This window comes from Megascapheus bottae, chromosome 6, assembly GCF_031878675.1.
Source record: "Megascapheus bottae isolate mThoBot1 chromosome 6, mThoBot2.hap1, whole genome shotgun sequence".
NCBI lineage: Eukaryota > Metazoa > Chordata > Mammalia > Rodentia > Geomyidae > Megascapheus > Megascapheus bottae.
Genome location: NC_143514.1, coordinates 55,460,308 through 55,477,500, shown reverse-complemented (window position 1 = coordinate 55,477,500; position 17,193 = coordinate 55,460,308). Strand labels below are relative to the sequence as shown.

At 53.7% G+C, this 17,193-nt stretch overlaps 3 protein-coding genes across 5 annotated transcripts; 2 read left to right on the top strand and 1 right to left on the bottom strand.

Moving 5' to 3' along the window:
- Positions 1–626: 626 nt before the first annotated feature.
- On the top strand, positions 627–6,947 carry Plk3 (polo like kinase 3). Its single transcript, XM_090334985.1, has 15 exons — positions 627–905; positions 1,032–1,139; positions 1,234–1,350; positions 1,496–1,625; positions 1,736–1,823; positions 3,148–3,243; positions 3,334–3,532; positions 3,641–3,767; positions 4,548–4,639; positions 4,872–4,965; positions 5,104–5,187; positions 5,530–5,692; positions 5,792–5,921; positions 6,056–6,169; positions 6,266–6,947. The coding sequence occupies exons 1-15, from the start codon at positions 696–698 to the stop codon at positions 6,455–6,457; spliced, it is 1,944 nt and encodes a 647-aa protein (XP_090191111.1). The 5' UTR covers positions 627–695; the 3' UTR covers positions 6,458–6,947.
- On the bottom strand, positions 6,705–8,985 carry Dynlt4 (dynein light chain Tctex-type 4). 2 transcript variants are annotated; one of them, XM_090334983.1, is made up of 2 exons: positions 8,808–8,985; positions 6,705–7,437 (listed from the first exon to the last, which is right to left on the bottom strand). In XM_090334983.1, the coding sequence occupies exon 2, from the start codon at positions 7,424–7,426 to the stop codon at positions 6,767–6,769; it is 660 nt and encodes a 219-aa protein (XP_090191109.1). In that variant the 5' UTR covers positions 7,427–7,437; positions 8,808–8,985; the 3' UTR covers positions 6,705–6,766. The 2 variants fall into 2 exon arrangements, with proteins under 2 accessions (XP_090191109.1, XP_090191110.1); XM_090334984.1 differs by having other exon boundaries at positions 6,705–7,434.
- Positions 8,986–9,100: 115 nt separating this feature from the next.
- Positions 9,101–16,500, top strand: Btbd19 (BTB domain containing 19). 2 transcript variants are annotated; one of them, XM_090334982.1, is made up of 8 exons: positions 9,101–9,313; positions 11,784–11,997; positions 12,113–12,166; positions 13,836–13,895; positions 14,823–14,891; positions 14,966–15,097; positions 15,185–15,310; positions 15,442–16,500. In XM_090334982.1, the coding sequence occupies exons 1-8, from the start codon at positions 9,300–9,302 to the stop codon at positions 15,574–15,576; spliced, it is 804 nt and encodes a 267-aa protein (XP_090191108.1). In that variant the 5' UTR covers positions 9,101–9,299; the 3' UTR covers positions 15,577–16,500. The 2 variants fall into 2 exon arrangements, with proteins under 2 accessions (XP_090191108.1, XP_090191107.1); XM_090334981.1 differs by lacking the exon at positions 9,101–9,313 and adding an exon at positions 9,798–10,465.
- The last annotated feature ends 693 nt before the right edge of the window (positions 16,501–17,193 follow it).

Below are 17,193 nucleotides of genomic sequence, written 5' to 3'. Positions count from 1 at the left end.
AGCTCAAGCCCAGGACTGACAAAAAAATAAATAAAATAAAATAAAATAAAGTCTTGAATACTAGACTCTGTCCACCAAAGCCAGCCTGCAGTCGGGCAGCCAGACCTAGCCAAGCAAGCCAGGCTTTTAGGGTATATTTTTCCTTAGTTCTAAAGGGGGCAGCACTAGGACAGTATCGGTGCCCCGCCCAAGAAACGGAGCACCACTTCTGGTTTGCCTTTACTCTCCTAGCTCTCAGATGCCTGACTTCCACCCTGACTTCAACTTCTGTCCCGAAAAACAGGGATAGAAAGAGGCTGTTATTAGCAGGACACAGTCAGCAAGACAGGGTGGGTGGGAGAACAAATATCAGTCCCTACATCTGCGCAGCCCCTGCAAGGCGACAAGCCCGGAGACAAGCACTGTGGCTGAGCCTTTGAGACAGAGGAGAAGGCGGAGGCTGGAAGGGTGCCAAATAGGGTGGAGCTTCGGGTGCGCCCGCAGGCCTGACAGGGGGCGTGGCTTCCATCGGACTCGCCCACGGGAAGGGGGCGTGGCTCTCGGTGACGTCAGGCTGGGCGGAGGCAGGCGTTCATTGACAAAAACGCCCGGCTCTCTCGGGCGAGCGCTGCGTAGCGAAACCTGGCAGCGCCACGCGCGGCTGGGGCCGGGCGGAACCGAGAGGCAGACGGGCTCGCGCTCTGCGCGCCGCCGGGATGGAGCCCGCCGCCGGCTTCCTGTCCCCGCGCCCCTTCCCGCGTGCTGCCGCCCCGCCCGCGCCCCCCGCCGGGCCGGGACCCCCTCCGAGTGCCTTGCCGGGATCCGAGCCCGAGATGCTGGCCGGGACCCCGGCGCCGGACCCTGGACGCCTCATCACCGACCCGCACAGCGGCCGTACCTACTTCAAAGGGCGCTTGCTGGGCAAGGTGGGTCGGGGGCGGTGTGGGGTGGTGGAGCTGGGGTGAGAAGGAGCCCCGTCGGGACCCTCACGTGGGGACGTCTGCGGGCCAGAGCGGCGTCTGGGGCGCCGGCCTGATGCGCCCTTCTCCTAGGGGGGCTTCGCCCGCTGCTACGAAGCCACGGACACGGAGACTGGCAGCGCCTACGCCGTCAAAGTCATCCCGCAGAGCCGCGTCGCCAAGCCGCATCAACGCGAGAAGGTGGCACCAGGCCCCGAGGGGCGAGCGCTGGGGAGGGGAAGGGGGGCTTGGGGACCCCGGGAAGGTAACGACCCGGCCGGCGCCCCCTCCGCAGATCCTAAACGAGATTGAGCTGCACCGAGACCTCCAGCACCGCCATGTCGTTCGTTTTTCACACCACTTCGAGGATGCTGAGAATATCTACATTTTCCTGGAGCTCTGCAGCCGAAAGGTGAGGCACAGGGGTGGGAAGAGATGGGGGGGAGAGCTGTCTTGAGACTTGGACCTGGAGCTCTGTCTTTTTCAGCCAGCCCGGTGGGGGCGGGGGTGGGGGGTCAGGGAGGGCGAGCTGGGCCTCAGGCCGTGGCTCTGTGCAGTCTCTGGCCCACATCTGGAAGGCTCGGCACACCCTGTTGGAACCCGAAGTACGCTACTACCTGCGGCAGATCCTTTCAGGCCTCAAGTACTTGCACCAGCGGGGCATCTTGCACCGAGACCTCAAGCTGGGTGAGACTCCTGTTCAGCTAGGGGAAAGGAGGGAGGGACCTACGGTAGGGTGTGGAGGGACAGGGAAGGAGGAGGGGAGTTATCTGATCTACCCCTCTGGCCCTGTCTAGGAAATTTTTTCATCACTGAGAACATGGAACTGAAGGTGGGGGATTTTGGGCTGGCAGCTCGGTTAGAGCCTCCGGAGCAGAGGAAGAAGTGAGTGTTTGAGGGAGGGATGGTACAGTCCGTGTGTGTGTGTGTGTCAGACAGACAGACAGTATGTATGTGGGAGGCAAGGTGACCGCCTGATGTGAGCATGTGATAATAGGGAAGGGTGATGAGCTGTTTGTGTTGAGTGTTTGAGGGTGGAGGTGGCGGCCTGGGTTGCTGGGTCTGGTGGGAACCCTGGAGGACTGAGATAGGTATGATACCGATGGGGAAGGTGAGCTAAGTTCCAGAGATGGAGGGAGGTTATATGTGTATGAGATTTTTTGGAATTGTATAACTGAGCCTGTGATGGTGGGGGCAGTAATACAGGCCAGGCAGCACGTACGTGTATGAGAGAGACTGAGTGTGGGAATGGCAGAATGTGCATAAGAAGACTGACTATTGAGAGGCCAGGCACTGGTGGCTCATACCTATAGTCCTAGCTACTCAGGAGTCTGAGATCTGAGGATGGAGGTTCAAAGCCAGCCCAGGCAGACAAATACAAGAAGCTGGGTTTTTGTTGTTGTTGTTTTTGTTTTTTGATATGGGGCTTGAACTCTGGGCCTGGTTATTTGTTCCTGAGCTCTTCAACTCAAGGCTAGTACTATCACTTGAGCCACAACATCACTCCAGTTTTCTGGTGGTTAACTGGAGATAAGTCTCATGGACTTTTGTGCTGGGCTTGGCTTTGAACCACAATCCTCAGATCTCAGCCTCCTGAGTAGCTAGAATTATAGATGTGAGCCACAGGCACCCAGCAAGGAGTTGTTATCTGGAATTAACCATCAAAAATCCAGAAGTGGAGATATGGCTGAAATGGTAGTGCCCTATCCTAGGGTAAAAAAAAAGCTAAGCAAGAGTATGAGGGTCCGAGTTCAAGCCCCAGTACTGGTGCAAATACACATATAAAAGATGACCCCACTGTGGCTACTGTGACTAGGTAAGCATGTGTGGTAGGTTTGGGGTCTATGGGGGGATTAGAGGTGTTGTTGGTATGGGTATGGCACAGACTATGGAAGGTAACAGCCTGATGAGTTTTTGACAGACTGGTGGAGGATGAGATCAGTTCTTGGACCCTTTGTGTTGACCTTGGAGGAGGCCATTGCTTGGGGGTCAGGCCTCCCCCTGTCCTGCTGAGCAACTGAGCAGCTGGGTTGGGCGGGTGGGCGGGGACTCAGCTGCCATCCCCAGCATCCATTGTCTCAAGACAAGCAGGAGCTCTCTGGCCTTTGGTGACAGGCAGCTGCTTTGTCTGGACTCACAGTGGGGGCAAGAATGGAGGCTGCTAGGCTGGATCTGAACACCCCCCCATCTCTTTCCTACCATTTTTCAGGACCATCTGTGGCACTCCCAACTATGTGGCTCCAGAAGTGCTGCTGAGACAGGGCCATGGCCCTGAGGCAGATGTGTGGTCACTGGGCTGTGTCATGTGAGTGACACAGTCACTGGCAGACAGGTGGTGGGTGTGTGGGAGGGTATTCCTCCTTCACCACTCCTGATCCTTATCCCTGGCCTGCAGGTACACACTGCTGTGTGGGACCCCCCCTTTTGAGACAGCTGACCTGAAGGAAACGTACCGCTGCATCAAACAGGTTCACTACACGCTGCCTGCGAGCCTCTCGCTGCCTGCTCGGCAGCTCCTGGCTTCTATCCTACGAGCTTCACCCCGAGATCGCCCCTCTATTGAGCAGATCCTGCGCCATGATTTCTTTACCAAGGTCTGTCACCTCCTAACATTCGAGTTCAGCCTGCATGTTCCTGAAGGAACACATGGAGACAGGGGAGAGGGCCCTCGGGGTCTCTGTTGACATGGCTCTCCTCCTTAGGGCTATACTCCTGACAGGCTCCCTGTGAGCAGCTGTGTGACAGTCCCAGATCTGACGCCTCCCAACCCAGCCAGGAGTCTCTTTGCCAAAGTTACCAAGAGCCTGTTTGGCAGGAAGAAGAACAAAAGTGAGTCTGGGGTGTCAGCTGAGGTATAAGAGCTGTCAATCAGCCATTGCCAGTGGCTTATTGCTATAATCCTAGTTACTTAGGAGGCAGAGATCTGAGGATCAAAGCTTGAAGCCAGCTTGGCAGAGAAGCGCATGAGGCTCTTATCTCCAATTAACTACCAAAACGTTGAAAGTGAGCTGTGGCTCAGGTGGTAGATTGCTAACTAACCTTGAGCAAAAAAACTCAGGGGAGAGGCCGGGTGTTTGGCTTAGTGGTAGAGAGCTTGCCCAGCATCCATGAAGACCCGGGTTCGATTCCTCGGTACCACATATATAGAAAAAAGCTGGTGGTAGTGCTGAGACTCAAGTGGTAGAGCTCTAGCCTCGAGAAAATCCAAGGACAGTGCTCAGGCTCTGAGCTCAAGCCCAGGACTGGCACAAAAAAAAAAAAATCTCAGGACAGTGAGCATGGTGGCTCACACCTGTAATCCTAGCTACTTCGCAGGCTGAGATCTGAGGATCCAGGTTCAAAGCTAGCCAGGGCACAGCAGTCCAGTCAGACACAGATCTCCAATTAACCACTAGAAAATCAGAAGTGGTGCTGTGGCTCAAGGGGTAGAGCACTAGCCTTGAGCTGAAGAGCTCAGAGAAGGCACCCAGGCCCTGAGTTCAAACATTGTATCCACTTTGTAGGCATGCGATGCCTGTGAACTCCTGGGGGAAGAGGGTTGCCCAAGCCCTCGGGAAGGCCTGTCTGCCATCCCCGGGGGACTAAGGGCAGAATTCTCCCTCACTTCAGATAAGAGCCACCCTGAGGAGCGGGACGAAGTGTCATGTTTGGTGAGCGGCCTCATGCGTACATCCATTGGCCATCCAGATGCCAAGCCTGAGGTGAGTGCTCACGTGGGCACTGTTCTGACTCATCCGCCCTAGCAGCTGAGGGAAGCCTGGGATAAAAGGCTGATGAAGCATCTAGCCTCGTGGTAGGCTAATTGGCTGCATCTCATTAATGAGCTAGGGCTGACCTGAGGTGCCCTGGAAGCCAGGGCCAGGCTGGACCTGGACTTTCAAGGATTTGGACTGTGGAACTCATTTCACTTGTTCTCCTAACGCAACCCTCTAGGCACCAGCAGCTTCTGGTCCAGCTCCTGTCAGCCTGGTAGAGACAGCAGCCGAAGACAGCTCTCCCCGTGGGACACTGGCAAGCACTGGAGATGGTAAGGAACCAGGGAGGACCATAGGTGCCACATATTGCTGGAGTAGACACTGGTGACCAGAGTGAAGAAGCTGACAGGGATCTGACCTTGGTCTGGGGTATGGGGATAATGCCTAAATCGCAGTGCTGTTCCCTTCAGGGTTTGAGGAAGGTCTGACTGTGGCTACAGTGGTGGAGTCAGCTCTGTGTGCTCTGAGAAACTGTGTGGCCTTTATGCCCCCAGGTGAGGTGGGGTCTGGTACCTGTGAATGATGTGGGGAATTTTTTTTTTTTTTTTGAGTCATGGGGCTTGAACTCAGCATGGGCGCTGTCCCTGAGCTCTTCAGCTCAAGCCTACCACCCTGCCCTTGAGCCAAGCCCCACTTCCCATTTTCTAGAGGTTAACTGGAGATAAGAACCTCAGGCCCTTTTGTGCCCAGGCTGGCTTTGAACCTTGATCCTCAGATCTCAGCCTCCTGAGTATTACAGGCATGAGCCACCGTGCCCACCACTCTTGGCTCTGATATGGGGAATTCTTTGGCCTTGGCTAAGGGTTCAGTCCTCACTTTCTCCTTTCCTGGGACAGCGGAACAGAACCCAGCTCCACTGGCACAGCCAGAGCCTCTTGTGTGGGTCAGCAAGTGGGTTGACTACTCCAACAAGTTTGGCTTTGGGTATCAACTGTCCAGCCGGCGAGTAGCCGTTCTCTTCAATGATGGCACCCACATGGCCCTGTCAGCCAACAGGAAGTAAGTGTTGTGGGTGCCCCACAAGGCTGTACCACGGCAGGGGAGGAACGGAATGTGGGTGCAGGGCTCTCTCTCTCTGACCTGCGCCCTCCCATCTAGGACTGTGCACTACAACCCCACCAGCACAAAGCATTTCTCCTTCTCTGTGGGTGCTGTGCCCCGGGCTCTGCAGCCTCAGCTGGGCATCCTGCGGTATTTTGCCTCCTACATGGAGCAGCACCTCATGAAGGTACTCGGGTTGGGCTGAGGCGTGTGGACAACAAATACATCCAGATCCCCCCAGATTTTCCTTTGGTGGATTCATCCATGGGGCAGGATCCAGCTCAGGTCAGATCAGTGACGCGTCCCTGCCCTTGCTCCCAGGGTGGAGATTTGCCAAGTGTAGAAGAGGTGGAGGTACCAGGTCCTCCCCTGTTGCTGCAGTGGGTCAAGACTGATCAAGCCCTGCTCATGATATTCAGCGACGGTACTGTCCAGGTAAGAGTGCATGCTGGAGCTGGGTGGAAGGTCTGCTGGGACGGGCTTCTGAGCCTGGAGCACAAGGCTTGAGCCTTGTCACCCTCTTGTGCACAGGTGAACTTCTATGGGGACCACACCAAGCTGATTCTCAGTGGCTGGGAGCCCCTCCTTGTGACCTTCGTGGCTCGAAATCGAAGTGCTTGTACTTACCTCGCCTCACACCTTCGGCAGCTGGGCTGCTCCCCGGACCTGCGACAGCGACTCTGCTATGCTCTGCGCCTGCTCCGTGACCGCAGTCCCACCTAGACCCCAACCTGCAGAGCCGGCCGGAGCCCCCGCCTGCAAGACTCTCCCTGTCCCTTCGGTGCCTCACTGGGGGCTCCTCGATGAAGCCCCCCAGGGAATCAGGGACCAGCTTTACTGGAGTTAGGGGCAGCCTGTCCTTGCTGTTTCTTACCCCTTCTCTGAGTTAAGCCTGAGCCTTAGCCCCCCTGCTAGGGGGTATTATTTATGGACCACTTTTATTTATTGAGAAACATTTATTTATTGGGATGTGAGCCCCAGGGGGGCTTTCTCCTGGGATAATAAATCATTTTGCAGAATTTGGAGGTCTGCTTACTCACAGTATAGCCCATGGACTGTGGCCACTGCAAAGAGCGAGGCATTGGTGAAGGTGGCAGAGGCTAGCCCATCGTGTGCTGCATCCCACAGGGCACGGCTGACCACATGCACGCCCTGGCCTGCACGTGGCCCCAACACAACGCTGCACACCAGCTTGTATCGAGGTGGGCTGAGCTCTCGAAGGCGCAGGCGCACCTGCTCACACAGCTCCCGTGCCAGTTGCCCAGCCTCTAAGCCAGAGTAGCTGGCATCACACAGCCCCGCATGCAACACTGCCTCCAGGACACGCTGTGCATGTGCCGTCTCCCAGTGCTCCCCTGGACCGGGCTCCATCCGATAGGAAGGTGCCACTCGACGGATAGGCCCTAGGGGCAGGCCTGAGAAACTGACCCGCCAGCCGAGAGGAGGCACCGGGCCCAAGGACTGTCGCCGACCTCCATGACCAGCTCCTGATCCAGCCAGCGAGTTTCGGTGTGACAGGGACATGGGTAGGCCTGGCACTGAACCTCGGCGGGAGGCTGGGCCTAGACCAGTGGATCGGACTTCATCAATGCTGGGCAGCCGGCTTCTGGGCCGCACTGATGGTGGTTTGGGCACTGGGTCTTTGGCACTCTCTTCTTCCTGGTGTCCAGGAGACAGACACTTGCCAGCCATGGACTTGCCTGCTGAAAGACCCACACTTCTGAGTGGCTTTTACTGGCCATTTCTTTCTCTGCACTCGTCTTGCTTAGTGATGCCTCTTTCTTGAACTCAGGGCTTGAGCACTGTCCTTGGGTTTTCTCAAGGCTAGAGCTCTACCACTTGAGTCACAGAACCATTTCTGGCTTATTCTATGTAAGGAATCGAACCTCAGTCTTCATGCATGCCAGGGAAACACTCTACCACTAAGCCAAACTCCTAGCCCCAATGTCTCCTTTTTAAAAGTGTTACTTTGGGGAGGATGTGGCACTGTGTGATTCACAGTGGTAGAATACTGGAGCAAAAAAAGCTCAGCGATAGCAGCAAGGCCCTGGGTTCAAAGCCCCATGACAGACCAAAAAAAAAAAAAGTTTATTAGGTTTTTTTGTGTGTGTGGGTCATGAGGCTTGAACTTGGCTTAGGTGTTGTCCTTGTGCTCTTCAGCTCAAGGCTACTGGCCTACCCCTGGAGCCACAGCACCACTTCCCACTTTTTGTTAGTGATTGTTTGGAGATAAGAGTCTCTAGTTCTTTAGTGCCTGGGCTGGTTTTGAATCGTGATCCTCAGATCTTAGCCTCTAGAGTAGCTAGGATTACAGGCGCCTAGCAGTTTGTTTTCAAAGGGCATCTTATGTATTACCCAAGCTGGCCTTGGACCCCTGGGCTCAATCAATCCCCACCTCAGCCTTTGGAACAACTAAGCCTACAGGTTTCCATCACTGCATGGGGGCTACCCCTTACCAGCTGTTTTTTGGAACAACTGGATCAGATAAGCTGTTTGGGTTTTTTGGATGCTCTGAGGATTAAGGTCTGTCAGACAGCAGGAAATAATGTTCTGTCTACAATTCTTTGAAGTCTCTGCCACCCAGAATTCCACATTCCCTTCATCACTATGTCATTGGTTACGTGAACTAAGTACATTTCCTTGACCTGAGATAACCAGGGAAAAGGACAACAAGATGGCTTCTGACTCAGTTTGAAGAGTGGGAATGGCGTTTCTAATGTTTTATTCTGGTCCTTGGGCTTGAACTCAGGGCATGGATGCTATCTCTGAGTTTTTTTGCTCAAGGCTCGCACTGTACCACTTGTCACTGTACCATTGTACTACAGTTCCACTTCCAGCTTTGTGCTGGTTAATTGGAGATAAGTTTCGTGGACTTTTCAGCTGGGGCTAGCTTTGAACCAATATCCTCAGATCTCTCAGATTTCAGCCTCAGAATAGCTAGTATTATAGACATGAGACACCAGCACCCAGCTGTGGCTTCCAAGTTCTTAAAGAGGAGGAATAGACCCAACTCCTTCCCCACAGAACCCCTCTAGCCCAGGAAGTATTGAATCCAGCTATCTTCCAACTTTACCTGCTTTGGGTAGGCTCTTAGAAGAGGCTGGGGCCAGGTGACCTTCAGGGCACCTTCCACCCTCAGCTCCAGCTTGTGACTCCACCTACAGAATCACTTCTGGGATGGCCACCCTCTTCCCCCGAAACTCCTTCAGGCACTTGAGTCACCTGTAGCCTTTGGCTTCTGAGTTCTCACCTGGCTGGCTCGGCCTGACTTCACTGCAAGGTGGGTGGGGGAAGGGCTGTGTTGTGCAGTTGCTATGGCTGCCATGGCAAGAAACCTCCCTCCCAGAGTTCCTCCCTCTAGCCTGACTCTGGTATAACCAGAGTTTTACTACTGTGAACATCTGTCATGCCCCTAAGTTAGCTCTGAGGCTAAGGAGCCCAAGAATTCCCTCAGGGACCTGAAGTTCAAAGACCTGTTACTACTAGGGACCAACAAGAAGAGGGAAGAAGGAAAGAAGGCCTGAAGACTCCAGAGCCATTGTCCATTTCTGTATATAATGGCCAGATGACTTGCCATTTGTGAGTCACGTGGGCCTTGGGGGTATGGGAAAGCCTTGAGGCTGCTGGGGTGGTTGTTCAGGAATGCAGAGTCTGGGCCCACAGGAAAGAGCATGTCATGGTTCCTCTGTCCGCCTCAACAAGGACAAAGATTTCTGTTGTAGGCAGAGCTTGGGTGGGGCTTGGATGACTTCCTCAGTTCAGGGCTGTGTGACGGGGAGGAGAGGCCCATAGACTCCACTTAGGAGACCCAGGCTTGAGGCTGCTGTGATTCAGGAGGGAGTGCAAATTCCATCTCCTGACCAATGCTGACTGATCCTGGGGCCCTGGGGCCTGTCCTGAGCTGGCACATCTTTTGCATGCCTCAGTACCTACAGAATCCCTTCCAGGGTTGTGTTTCAGGAATGCTAGAGACTGTGCCACCTGTGTCACAGCTGACACCTCATGAGCTGACCCTCATGGAAGGATGGTGCAGCTACCTCCTAAACAAGCTAAATCTTTTTCCTGAGAAACACCCAAAGGTTCTTATTTTCCCTTTTGAGGTGGGTTCTTTTGGCCTCCCTAGCCAAGATCTAACTTGTGAGTCTTTGAAAGGAATTAGGAAGACAAGGGGCTTGAACTCTGAATCTAGAACAGACAGGGGCCAGTGCTGGGATTCTCAGATTCAGCTTAGGGCCCTACCACAGGCAGAGATTTTTCCCTGGAACTGTAAGGAGATGGGCGGGGCTTTCTCAAGCCTTGCTCCTGTTTCCATGGAAACCCACAGGCTTCTTACCAGCTGCTGCCTGGGCAGGCTCCCAGGCTAGGCCTTGTTGCTGGCAGATTCTCCCAGCATCGGTCTCTCCAGGACCTCCTCTGTGTTCGTCACCATCCATGCAACTTCTGGCCTCCTCCATGGGACTCAAACACTTTCTTTAAGGAACCTGGCCTTCTTTTCCTCCCTAAACTTTAGGCCTCTTAAGCCCCTAATCCTCCCTCTTCGGGCTCCTGGCTGGCTCTAGGGCCTTGGTCAAATCTTCCACAGACCAGAAGCCTCAGCAGGCCTTCTAGGCCCTTTTACTCGTTTCCCCCCTACACCATCTCACCCATGGAGACGTCAGGACTGACTGTGCATGGACAGGCTGTGTCTTTTTCCACAGCACTCCGGAGCCTTGTCAACAACCCCAGATACAGGTGAGGGTGTGGGCCTGGTTGGCGGGGTTTTCCCTAGGTAGCTCTTTTGGGCCTGTGTCTCTAACCAGGGAGGCCCTGGGTGAAGGGGAGATGGGGAATGAGGAGTTGGACTTCTCCCTGATGACCTCAGTCTGTGGGGATATCAAATACGGAAGGTGATTGTTGGCCACTCAGTGACCAAGGCCCTCGGAGACGCCAGAGGTGGGGAACAGCAAGAATCGGAGCCTGGGGCTGCTGTGTGAGCTCAACTCTTTCCTTCTCTGTTTCCGGCAAGGAGACTTCCGTTTCAGGATCCGGAGGGGTGGATTGTAACTTGACTCCCTCCTAGCCAACATTCAGCTAGTGTGAGGGCCTCCCTTTTTGAAGAGGCAGAGGAACAGATGACTGTTCTGGGAACTGGGGATTCACAAGAGAAAGAAAGCTCCAGGGACTGAACCAGTGACCTAGACAGGAAGTAGTTCAAGGATGCTGACCATGCACCGACTGGCCAAGATGTTAGTGCTGTCTGAAGCCAGGACTAGCATGGACTGGGGCAGGGCCAGTCAGGACTCCCCTTTCTGTCCCCATCCTCAGAAAGGATCAGTGGTTCCCACAACCCTGCTTTGGGGATCACAGTCTGGCCTGAGTAGTGGGAACACCAGGCCTTAGGCCTGGGACTATAGATGGCTTCAGGAAGCTCAAGTTTTCCCCTGCCTTCTACTGGCTTATCTTGTTCAGACACCCAGAGGCTGGGGCCGGAAGTGATCAGGAAGATGGAAAATGCGGTCTGACCTCAGTGCATCACTGGTCTGTGTCTGTGTGCACACTCTGTACCCCACACCCACATTTTTCTGGAGGAGAGCTGAAAAAAGCTGAGCTGGCAGCCAGAGGAGGAGGAGGAGTCAAGCGAGTTTCCTCTACCCTTTAGGCTAAGACTAGTGAGGAGGGGTGGGGTCGATCTTACCTAGGTGACAAAGCACAGTCACCTCCAATGAGATCTTCTGGGTGAAAAGCCAGACAGGAAATCACTATATTATTATGGGGAAGAGCTGAGATTAGAACTCAGGCCCAGGTGTCCAAGACCTGCACCCAGAAGCATAAGCTCTATTTCTTTTTTTCTTTTTGGTTCATCATGGGGCTTGAACTCGGGCCCCCAGCACCACCATCCCTAAGCTCTTTAGCTCAAGGCTAGCGCTCTATCACTTTAAGCCACAGGGCCACTTCCTAAGCCCCAATTCTTACATACACAAAAGGAAACTAAGGCCTAAAAGTCAGAGTGGGCAGTGGGAAAGCCCAAGTTGTGCTCCCGGCTCTGGATTCTCCCCCCTCTCTCCCTCAGTGATGTTCGCTTCGTGGTTGGTCAAGAGAGGCAGGAGGTGTTCGCCCATCGGTGCTTGCTGGCTTGTAGATGCAGCTTCTTCCAGAGACTTCTGAGTACAGACCTGGATTCTGGAATACCTAGTCCTGTGGTGCTAAGCACTGTACCAGCTGAAGCTTTCCTGGCAGTACTGGAGTTCCTGTATACGAACAGTGTCACGCTGCACCGTCATACTGTGAGCCCACTAAGCAGTGGCCTGAGGGGTGGGAGGTGCTGGGGGCGCAAAAGGCAGGCATCCTCCCCTCATACAGTGGGCCAGGCAAGAGGGAATCTTCTGCTCTCCAAACCAGGTGCTGGAGGTGCTGACGGCCGCCGTGGAGTACGGGCTGGAGGATCTGCGAGAGGTAGGCTCTGCCTTAGTTCCCGCCTCGAGTGGGGTCAGTTCATACCATTTCACACTAATCTGAGGAGAGCATGTGTGCACACAAAGAAAAGTACAGGAGCATAGCCTAGTAGTAGAGTGCTTGCCTAGCATACGTGAAGCTCTGGGTTCGATACCACATATATAGAAAAAGGCAGAAGTGGTGCTGTGGATCAAGTGGCAGAGCACTAGCCTTGAACACAAAGTGTCCAAGGAGATTGCCCAGGCCTTGAGTCTAAGCCCCAGGACTGGCAAAAATAAATAAATAAATAAAAAGTACGGGTGGGGCTGGGAGTGTGGCCTAGTGGTGCTAGGCCTAGAGTGTTTGTCTAACATGCACAAAGACCGGGGCTTGATTCCTTGGTACCACATACATAGAAAAAGCCAGAAGTGGTGCTGTGGCGCAAGTGGTAGAGCTCTATCCTTGAGAAAGGACAGTGCTCAGGTCCTGAGTTCAAGCCCCAGAACTGGTAAAATAATATTAATAATAATAATAATAATAACAGGGCTGGGAGTTTGGCCTAGTGGTAGAGTACTTGCCTAGCATGCATGAAGTCCCAGGGGTTTGATTCCTTGGTACCACAAACATAGAAAAAGCTAGAAGTCCTGTTGTGGCTCAGGTGGTAGAGTGCTAGCCATAAGAAAGCCCAAGGACAGTGCCCAGGACTGGAAAAAAAAAAAAAGCAGTCATGATTCAATCCCCAGCATTGAAGAAAAAAAACAACAAAGGATTGGGGGTACAGTTCAGTGGGTTAGACCTGTACAGTTTCCAGCACCACAAAACAGAACAAAACGAAATCTGAACTTTAGGGTGAGAATATAGCTCAAGGGCAGAGCACATGTCTAGCATTCATGATGCTAAAACCAAATTAAAAGAAAAAAAAATGGGGGGTGGGGGCGGATGTGTTGGCCAGAGCTGGGGCCCCTTTCTGCAATTCTGTCTACTCACTCAGTAGGCTGAGATCTGACAATCATAGTTTAAACGCAGATCCAATGTAGAAAAACCCAAGGGACTCTTTGTTGTTTTTGTGGATTATGGGGCTTGGATTCTGGGCCGGGGTGCTGTCCTTGAGCTCTTCAGCTCAAGGCTACTGGGTGCAATTGGAGATGACAGAGTCTCATGGACTTTAGTGCCCAGGCTGGCTTTGAACCTCAATCCTCAGATCCCAGCCTCCTGAGTAGCTAGGATTACAGGTGTGAGCCATCACACTGGACTTTCCAAGGGACTCTTATCTCCAGTTAATCATCAAAATGCCAGAAGTGGAGGTGTGGTTCAAGTGGTAGGGGATTGGGGGTAAAAGCATGAGGCAAAAGCATGAAGCCCTGAGTTCAAGCCTCAGTATACACACACACACACACACACACACCCACACGCACACCAGAAAAGAAGTGGGAAGTGGACAAAGATTAGTGTCCTGGGAGGAAAGAATTAAAAATTTGCATGGTATCATCCGATCTGATCAGAAGCAAACATGCTAGAAGATGCATTTCTGGGTTTGACTTTTCTAGCCTCATTGCCCTCTGGGTTTGCCAAATTTCAAGCCCTAGCAAGTCTGTGTCTTCAGTCAGGCCTTGGAGTCAGATGGGTCTGAGGCTGCTAGGAGTCTGGGTGACTCACTGTTTCAAGTCTGCTCTCTGATTTCTGTCCTTAGCTGTGCCTGGAGTTCATAGTGAAGGTGCTGGATGTGGAGTTGGTTTGTGAGGCCTTGCAGGTAAGTGTTGCTAAACAGGTACTGAAGGAGTATGCCTTTAAGTGTGTGGTACTGAGGTGCTGCTACCAGGACCTAGGAGATCTGCTCTGGAACAATCTGGGTACGTGAGAGGGGACATATACATTCTATACTCAGACCTGTGGGATCCAGGGCCTATCCCCTCAGTCAGGTACAGGAGGAAAAGTCAATGGGCCTCAAGTGAGCCACTGGCTCATTCCTGTAATCCTAGCTAGGTCTGACAAAAAGGTCCAAAATCAGGCTGAGCAGGAATGTTTGTTAGGCTCTTATCTTCAATTCATCAGCAAAATGCCAGAAGCAGGGCCCGGGAGTGTAGTCTAGTGGTAGAGTACCTTTCTAGCATGCACCTAGTAGCCTTGGTTCTACCTTTCGGTACCAGAAGTGGTGCTGTGGTTCAAGTGGTAGAGTACTAGCCTTGAGAAAGCCCAAGGACAGTGACCAGGCCTGAGTTCAAGCCCCAGGGCTGGCAAAAAAAAAAAAAAAAAAAAAAAAAAAAAAAAAAAAAAAAAAAAAAAAAAAAGCCAGAAGTGGTAGAACGCTAGCCTTGAGTGAAAAAGCTAAAGGAGAAGGGGCTGGGAATGTGGCTTAGTGGTAGAGTGCTTGCCTTGATCAAAAGAAACTCAGGGGGGGGGGGAGTTCAAGTCCTAGTCCTGGCACCAAAAAAAAGGGGAAAATGGTCTCACTTTTGGGGAGGGAAAGGGGGCAGAGGGTGGCATTCAAAAGCCACGCCAAGGCATCAGGATAGGGCTTGAAGGACAGTCCTTTACGTGGGTGTGTCGACACAGGTTTGGCTGGGTTTAGTCTCCTGGGGGGCGGGAGCCACAGGTGCTGTCAGCTTCCTCACCCAGGGCTAGACTTACAGTGGTGGTCCCCAGTGTCGAGGGCCGTCCTCCCGCATTCCTCTCCCAGGTGGCTGTCACCTTTGGCTTGGGGCCGCTGCAGGAACGGTGCATAGCCTTCATTGAGGGCCACAGCCAGGTACCTTTCCCTTTCCACACTCCCAAACCCACACACCCCCTGTGCACCTCCCTGACCAACCCCCCGGCCCTCAGGAGGCGCTGCAGACCCGGGGCTTCCTGGAGCTGTCGGCCTCTGCACTGCTGGCCCTGCTGCGCAGTGACCGGCTCTGCGTGGACGAGGCGGAGCTGGTCGGGGCGGTCCGGGGCTGGGCACGCGTGGGCGCGGTGAGTGTGGCCTAGGGGAGCCCGGGGCTGCAGGGAGGAGGGGGGCAGATGTGCCGCCTGGCCAGGGCTCAGGGCTGGCGTTTGCAGGCGGTGCTGGAGCGGCCGGTGGCGGAGGTGGCAGCCCCTGTAGTTGGAGAACTGAGGCTGGAACTGCTGGCCGCTGCGGAGCTGAGCGCCCTGGAGGAGCAGAACCGGCGGGAACCTCTCATCCCGGTGCGGACGCATTGCACGAGGCTCCGATCCATTCTGCAGCGGGGACCCTCCGCGAACCCGGCCCCGCTGCCCCGAGTCCTGGGGGTGAGGGCGTCCTGCGGGACTGCGCAGTGACTGGCGTCCCCCTGCAGGTGGAGCAGATCGTGGAGGCCTGGAAGTGCCACGCCCTGCGGAGAGGAAACGTGGCCCGGAGCACCCTGTGCCGCCGGCGGAGGGGCACTGCGCCCCGGGAGCACCACCGCTTTCTGGATTTACCTTTCAAGTGACCCCGTCCCGCAACCATGTCGGCAGAATTCCCTGCCTGCCTGCCCGCCCGCCTGCCTGCCTGGCTGAGAGAATTCGGGAACTACAGCTCCCGGCATTCTCTGCTCCAGGAGCTGGCTTCCGGTCCCAGCATGCCCCGCGATCCCTCTGGGGATCACTGCCTGTGGGTGGGGCCGGGTAGGACCCAAATGCTACGCGTCTTAAACTCTCTGCTCTCGGAGCCCACGGGCTCTGCCCTTGGTGAGGGTTTGCTAACGTCTCAGCAGCTCAGACTAGACCAGGCTCTTGGAAAAGGAGTTCTCCCTCAGTGTGCCACATCTACCTCAGACCCGGTGTAAAGTGGAGCTTCCATCTTCCCCTGTGCCCATGGAGTGGCTCATTTGTGAGGGTGCACGCCCCAGAAACTTGTGTCTCTTCCTTATAGTTGTCAGATCTCTTTCTCTCTTTTCTTCCTTTCTGCCAATCCTGAGTCTTGAACTCAGGGCCTGGCACCGTCCCTGAGCTTCTTTTGCCCAGAGCCACTTCCGGCTCTGTTTATGTGGTACCAAGGAATCGAACCCAGGGCTCATGCATGCCAGGCAAGCACTCTACATTCCAGCGCTATCAAGCCTCCACTTCAGCCTTTCAGCAGACCTCAATTACAGTGGAGACAGATCCCTTGGGGGTCTGGAGGAGTGCTTTGTTCTCCATGCACTATTATTTTCTGGTACTGGGGCTTGAACCCAGGGCCTTGCACTCTCTACTTGGCCTACTTGGCTTTGGCCTTTTCAAGGCTGGTGCTCTACCCTTAAACCACAGCTGTAGGTCCATCTCTTTGCTGGTTAATTGGAGGTAAGGATCTCTTGCTTTGAACTTCCATCCTCAAATCTCAGCCTGAGTACCTAGGATTACAGGTGTGTAATTTTGTACATGTTTAATGAATGGTTATTAAATCCCATTTAATTCCTTAACGTTTTTAAATATTGTTTTTAAATTATAAGTTCTCTGAGGTGGGGGACAGGGGGGTGAGAAGATATGCATAGTTGAAACAGTCCCGAGTCACAGGTGTGTTCAGCAGGGACATAGGGCAGTCTTGGGATTGGTCTAATGGAGCCTTGCTATAAATCATTGCTGCCTAGCTAGTGATCTGGTCCTTCCTGGACTCCCAGATGATTGATTGCAAAGTGATTTGCCTGAGAGAATGGCTCAGGACAAAAGCCATAGAAATGTCTGGGATAGTTTTCCTTCACAGTGCTTCTGGCTGTTGTTCGGGTAATAAAAAACAAAACCCCACTAGTGAAATGGAGAGTAGACAGCCCAATAAACCTCAAAGTACTTTTTTTTTTTTTTTTGCCAGTCCTGGCACTTGAACTGAGGGCCTGAGCACTGTTCTTGGGCTTTCTACCACTTGAGCCACTACCGAGGAATCACACCGAGTTTTGTGCATGCTAATAAGCATGGTCTACCATTAAGCCACACTCCTAGCCTCAGCACTTTTTTTCTTTCGTTGGTCTTGGCCTGGCCCTGTCCCTGTACTTTTGAGCTCAAGAATACTGCCCTTTCAGGTGATGTTTTGCGGTTGGGCTGGCTCTGAATCATCATCACCAGATCTCATTCTCATGGGTAGCTTGGTTTGCAGC